This window comes from Zootoca vivipara, chromosome 16 (assembly GCF_965207765.1).
Source record: "Zootoca vivipara chromosome 16, rZooViv2.hap1.1, whole genome shotgun sequence".
Lineage (NCBI taxonomy): Eukaryota > Metazoa > Chordata > Lepidosauria > Squamata > Lacertidae > Zootoca > Zootoca vivipara.
The window spans coordinates 14,330,402-14,337,180 of record NC_142599.1 but is presented as its reverse complement, the minus strand read 5'-3'; the positions used below and the strand labels follow the sequence as shown (position 1 = coordinate 14,337,180).

Sequence of the window (6,779 nt, the reverse complement as noted above, 5' to 3'; positions counted from 1 at the left end):
CATGGGTCTAGATTCTACCTAGGCTCTGGGGAGAGAGTGGCAATATTGGAGAGCACCCTTTCCCACAATTTCCACCCGCTTAACTCCCAAAGTTGAGGGGCAGGGGAAAACCAAAGAACCACGATACCGACAAGCAAAAAGGTGCTTTTGGAAGGAGACGGCCCTTTCCTTTCGTTGCCTACTTGAGTCTCGGCACCAGCAAATTCACACAACCGAGCTGTTGGGTTAGGGCACTTGCTCACCCAATTGCTTTCATCATAGTTGGCAAGCCCATAGCCTTCAGGCATTCCTCAAATGAAAATAAGAGCCGTCGCTCACTCCCCTTCCCCTTCCCCGACCTTTCTGGGACCTCAATTTTTGTACTCCCACCACCACCGCAGAGCATTTCCAATCAGAAGAACAGCGAGAGCAACCATCATTACACCAATGGGACACAACCTTTCTGGCTTCCTCTTGGGGGGGGGGGGTCCTGAGCCAACTGGTTCAGAAAAAGGTTTTCCCCGCACACACACCAGGGACTGGGAGCAGGACTTTGATATGGGATAGGGCAGTGATGGGCAACCTTTTGAGCTTGGGTGTGTCAAAATTCGCCAAAAAACCAAGCATAACTTGGGTGGTGTGTCACTTCGAGAAAACCCCCCATAATTTCACGATATTTATAGTTTAAATAACAAAAATGTATAATTGTAATATACAACTGTATTTAATAAACCAAAAACTAATTATTTAACCAAACCAAACCAAAAACCCCTTATTTATCACAAAGTGCCCAGAGTTGTTGAGTTTTTTGGGGGAGCTGCTAACCAAAGTTTTGGAGGTTTTTTTTGGGGGGGGGGTGCAAAAGTTGCTCTGCTCTTTTGGGGGGGATGCCCCAAAGCTTCTGCACTTTTTTGGGGGGGGGGGAAGAGAACAGAAATAAATGACGAATAATACCTTCGCTGGAATTAACACGCAGCACCGACATAGTCTGCCAAAGCGCCAAAAAAACCAGCACAGGAAGGGTTAAAAAACCAATCTCTGGCTACGAGAGAGCGTAGGGGGAGCAGGAGAACAAATGGGGGGGGACCAAATACAACAGCTCAAATGGGCCAATGGGGCACGTGCCAGCAGTGAGGGCTCTGCGTGTCACGTCTGACACGCGTGTCATAGGTTCGCCATCACTGGGATAGGGGATGAAGTGGACTAGGCCAGGAGGGAGAAATATGATGGGGACGCCCAGGATGATGGCAGATGTGCTCGAGGAATTGTGCCTTGAAATCCTGCGCACAGCTACAGGAACCGTTTTGGGACTGGGGTGGGAGTTTAGAATTTCTGACTACAACCAGAGAGGCTGAATCTGTGGGTTTGGCACAAAAACGGCAGTTTAACTTGCTTGAGCTGAGAACATTGTAAAAGTGCCACAAGGAACTCCACGTAGCCACATGATTTACTCAAGATGAAGAACCCTGCAAAACCCCAAGATGAAGGACTATGCAGGGTCTGTTTTCTGGTATTTTTATTTATTTTCCCGAAGGGATATTTCCTGAAAGTTAGCAATGGTCTTTAAACGCTGTTAATTCATGCTTTTTTACACAACTCTGGTAGTCTGGAAAACGCTGGTGCTTTATTTTAATCTACACGGCGGTCATATTAACATGTAACTTGGTTTCTGTCACCTCAAAACATGGCGTTTGACTTCTGCATGTTATATTTAACGAGATCCAGAATTTTAGAAATGATGTCACCTGATTCCTCTGCAACCCCAATGCATTGTGGGAATCTGTTCAGAAGCTGACTTAGCGAGGACAACTTACCTCATCCATTGTTCGGAAATTTCACATTTAACCACTGTATTTGCTACAGGGAAATAAATAAAGGACCCTTCAAAATCCACTGGGGTTTTCTGTACCCTATCTGGGTGTGTTGAATGGATTCCTTTTGTGGTTGCTAGCTTTCATCAGCAATTTAAAACACACTTATGATAAGCTAATTCAACATTTGAACACTGTGGAGTGAGGTGAAATTTCCCCACTCAGATTAATTTGAAGGTTGCTTGATAGTATCATGAAGGTGGAAAGAAAATAATGCCTATGTACTAATATGCAAATCTCCAAACTCTTTCCATACAAGACAATTCCCTTCTTTCACTATCAGGCTAAAAAAACAAAAACAAGAAAAGGGATGGGTTGTTTGTTTTTAAAGGACCTATAACGTTCCCTCTCCAAAGATCATTTGTCTGTCTGAGGTTGATCTTGACTATTATAACACGGGCTGCTAGTTGCTTAATGCTAGTTGTGACATCACATGGAGACGTCATGCTCAGAGTTCTATATCATCCAACTTCCCAGAACCAGGCAACCCTCCAATGACCAGCGATGGAATACCTAGTAAGTGGCTGGAAGAGTACGCCAACAACGTGACCAAACTTATCCTTGCGTCTGCCTACAGCACGATGGACGATGCTGCCGTCCTTAAAAAAAGAGGCTACATCATGGGATCAAATTTAGGAGAAGGCTCTTACGCCAAGGTGAAATCGGCCTTCTCCGAACGGCTGAAATTTGACGTAGCAGTAAAAATCATAGACAGAAAGAAAGCTCCGCTGGACTTTCTGGAGAGGTTCCTTCCGAGGGAAATAGACATCTTAGCCAAAGTGAACCACCGATCCATCATAAAAACCTACGAGATCTTCGAGACGTCGGATGGCAAAGTCTACATCGTGATGGAGTTGGGAGTCCAGGGAGATTTGCTGGAGTTCATCAAGAGCAAAGGGGCGATGCCCGAAGACATTGCGAGGAAGATGTTCCGCCAGCTATGTGCCGCTATAAAATACTGCCACGATTCTGACATTGTCCACCGGGACTTGAAATGTGAAAACCTGCTTCTGGACAAGGATTACCACATCAAGCTTTCGGACTTTGGCTTCTCCAAACGCTTGACACGTGATGAAGAAGGCAAAATAATCCACAGCAAGACCTTCTGCGGTTCTGCTGCGTACGCCGCCCCAGAGGTGCTGCAAGGCATCCCCTACGAGCCCAAGATCTATGATATGTGGAGCCTAGGCGTCATTCTGTACATCATGGTCTGCGGCTCCATGCCTTACGACGACTCCAACATTCGGAAGATGCTGAGGCTGCAGAAGGAGCACCGGGTGCATTTCCCCAAGTCGAAAAACCTGACCATGGAATGCAAAGATCTCATCTACCGCATGCTCCAACCGGACGTCGCCCGGCGGCTCCACATCGACGACGTTTTGAGCCACGTGTGGATGCAGCCCCCGAAACCCAAGTGCGTCTCGACGACTTCCATCGTGAAAAACGGGGAGAGTTCCCGGACTGAGTGTGATCACAAGCCAAATCACAAAAGCGAAGTGCAAGTAAGCAGCAAGTCGGAGTCCAAACAGGTGGCACATTCCCGGCTGGAGGTAGTAGAAGGAGTGGGGAAACTGGGGGAAACAGGGAAGACAGACACCCTGGCAGAAGACGTAGTACTGCCCCAGTTTGAGAACACGGAAAACTGATACACCTGGACCAGCAGATGCCCATCCACTCAGGCAACGGAGAATAGGTAGCCCAAATGTCCTATCAAATGGACACGGTGGTTTCAGGGTCGGGAGAAGATAAGAGATTAGTGGAGGAAGGAATCAGAAAAGCAGACTAAATGAAAAGAAAGTAAAGAGGTTTCTTTATAAGCATTTTTATACTTATATATATTGATACCTATAAAAGGACACAAGATTATTAAATATTTTATACCTTGATGAATATTTTACTGTAATTGCCCACTGCCTATGAACCAAAATGGGTGGTGTTTTTAATCACCTTGGAATTAAGCTCACGTGCCTTTGAAAATACAAGGTTTTACGCTCTCCAAGTAAGGGGCAAGGCCTCACTAAAGAGAGGCAGGCAGTTGCAAAGGGAGTCTCAAGGTCCTTAAAACCCACTCCAGCTTTTAGGCCCCACCTGCACCCCTGCAACACTTTACACTGTCATGGCTTCCCCCAAAGAATTCTGGGAACTGTGGATTGTTAAGGGTGCCGAGAGTTGATAGTAGACCCAGATTCCCAGAACTACAATTCTCAAAGTGGTTTCATGGTCAATAAATAAACAACAATAAATAATAATTGTAGCCATGGGAGGGAAATAGGTTTCCTAACTCTCAGCACCCTTAACAGATCACAGTTCCCAATTTTATTTTCAGTGCAAAGTGGGTGTGGAATGGCTTTAAACATATAGTGTGTATGGGGGCTTTGTGAGCCTGTAAAAGGGCTTGCTTGACTCAACCCAGACCAAACAAACAAAATGACATCTCTATGTAAATTGCCTGCATTTCTCCCTCTGCAAAATAAATGATGTTAGATGTCAACGGGCAACTCCAAATTGTAAGAAGCAATCGCTTCCTTAATACAGTGGTACCTTGGTTCTCAAACTTACTCCGTTCCGGAAGTCTGTTCCAAAACCAAAGCGTTCCAAAACCAAGGTGCGCTTTCCCATAGAAAGCAATGTAAAATGGATCAATCCATTCCAGACTTTTAAAAACAACCCCTAAAACAGCAATTAAACATGAATTTTACTATCCAACGAGACCACTGATCCATAAAATGAAAGCAATAAACAATGTACTGCAGTCGCACAATCAATCAGTAGCTGAACTGGGTTCCACAGTCGCAAAAACAAAAACGCAAAATAAATAGCAAAAACAGAGAGTGTAACACTCAAATTGGAAGCGTCACACTCAAAACGGAGCACATTCAGCTTCCGGAAGAAGTTCGCAAACTGGAACACTTACTTCCGGGTTTGCAGTGTTTGGGTTCCAAGTCGTTCAAGTACCAAGGCTTTTGAGAACCAAGGTACCACTGTACAATTTCTGTTAGCTTTAACACACCAGAAAAAGACTGGAAAAATCATTCCCTGCTAAGCTGCCCAAATTTCATTTGGTTATTTAGATGTAGGTTTGGAGCTTACTGCGTTGCAGATTCAGCTCCCCTCCATACCAAACCAAGCTAATTAAATGCCACTTTCCCCAAAGGATGCTCTCCAAAGAGGTCATTCTGGCTGCAGCTGATGGGGGGGGGGTGAGAGCCCAAAAACTTGATCCAGAGGACCATGGGTTCTGCATCTCTGCCCTAAAGCTCTGCAGCAAAGAGAGGAAGTCAGTTCACTAATTGATTGTTAGAACGGTTTGTGGTATAGACGTGCCATAGGTTTACTTGGCACATTTGGGCCTCCAGTTTTGTAGGTGAAAGAAGAGCTTTGCTTTCCCTCCTGTCTATAATACAGAGTGTTTTTTGCAAACGGAACAAACCTCCCTATACAACCCGGTTCCCCTTTCAGAGCTACAGTCGAGTGGTTCAATAGTCAATCCATTCATGGGCGTAGGCAGGGGGGGCAGGTGCCCCCCCTAGAAGCAGGGCCGCTGGTGGCCAGCCTGCCCCGCTGCCCACCGCCACCCGGTGCCGTCTCCCTTCTCCCTGGCTGGCTGTGGGGCGGGTGGAGGGAAAGCCCCAGAGCCGCGCAAAGCGTTTGGCTGACTTTCCTTCCGCCCGCCCCACAGCCAGCCAGGGAGAAGGGAGACGTCCCTTCTAGCCGGCTGGCTGTGGGGTGGGTGGAGGGAAAGCCAGCCAAACGCTTTGCACAGCTCTGAGCTAGCCGGCTAGAAGGGACGTCTCCGTTCTCCCTGGCTGGCTGCGGGGCGGGTGGAGGGAAAGCCAGCCAAATGCTTTGCGCGGCTCTGGGGCTTTCCCTCCACCCGCCCCACAGCCAGCCGGCTAGAAGGAATGTCTCCCTTCTCCCTTGCTGGCTGTGGGGCGGGTGGAGGGAAAGCCAGCTTTCCCTCCACCCGCCCCGGTGATCGCGGAGGGGGAGGAGTGGATCGGAACAGCCCGATTTTGGGCTGATCCTGGCGCCCCCTGGCCCCTGCCGATCGCAGAGGGGGTTGGAGCAGCCCATTTTCGGGCTGATCCTGGTGCCCCCTTGCCCCTGCCGATCGCGGAGGGGGTCGGAGCAGCCCATTTTCGGGCTGATCCTGGTGCCCCCTTGCCCCTGCCGATCGTGGAGGGGTCGGAGGGGTCGGAGCAGTCCGATTTTGGGCTGATACTGGTGCCCCCTCGCCCCTGCCGGTTGCGGAGGGGGAGGAGCAGCCCGATTTCGGGCTGATCCTGGCGCCCCCTCGCCCCTGAACAACCATGGCTTTCCTTGCCCCACTGTGGCCCCTCCCCCGCCCCTTGGCCCCGCCCCTTCGCCCTCCCCCCCTAATTTTGATCCTGGCTACGTCCCTGAATCCATTTTCACAGGTAAACTCTGGGAATGGTGAACACAGTAGTCTCCTAACAACTCTCAGCACCCTTAACAAACTACCGGTCCCATAATCCTTTTGGGGAAAACTATTTAAAGTGGTATCATAGTGCTTAAAAGTTAAAGCGTGAATAAAGCCATAGTAATATCTGCAACTGGACAGTGAAACAGTGAAGTTTGCTTCTTATTTTTGCCGGGGTTTTCCAAGCACAGAGACAACTTTTTTTCTTTTTTAAAAAAATTCTGACATCCAGTAATAGTTGAGGAAGTTGATTTTGCAATGCCTTGCTTACTGAGACTTACTTCCTCCACCACTGGTCTACATGAAGAAATATGTGTGAATAAATTGTACAGCGGAAATGCAAGAACAGTGTGCATTTGACTCAAGGAGTCCCAACTGACTCACATACAGTGGTGCCTCGCTTAACGAACGCCCTGTAAGACGAAATTTTCACTTAAAGAAAGGATTTTTCTAGCGGAGGTTGCTTCGCTAGACGAATTCGTTTTACA

At 47.9% G+C, this 6,779-nt stretch overlaps 1 protein-coding gene across 1 annotated transcript; it reads left to right on the top strand.

The window, feature by feature from the left end:
* The first annotated feature begins 2,344 nt into the window (after positions 1-2,344).
* On the top strand, positions 2,345-4,638 carry TSSK2 (testis specific serine kinase 2). The gene has a single exon (XM_088659310.1). The coding sequence runs from the start codon at positions 2,345-2,347 to the stop codon at positions 3,494-3,496; it is 1,152 nt and encodes a 383-aa protein (XP_088515436.1). The 3' UTR covers positions 3,497-4,638.
* Positions 4,639-6,779: the final 2,141 nt, after the last annotated feature.

Bases quoted from the DNA above. Each gene is read 5' to 3' on its own strand.
- TSSK2 (XM_088659310.1), top strand. From the start codon at position 2,345: ATGACCAGCGATGGAATACCTAGTAAGTGGCTGGAAGAGTACGCCAAC.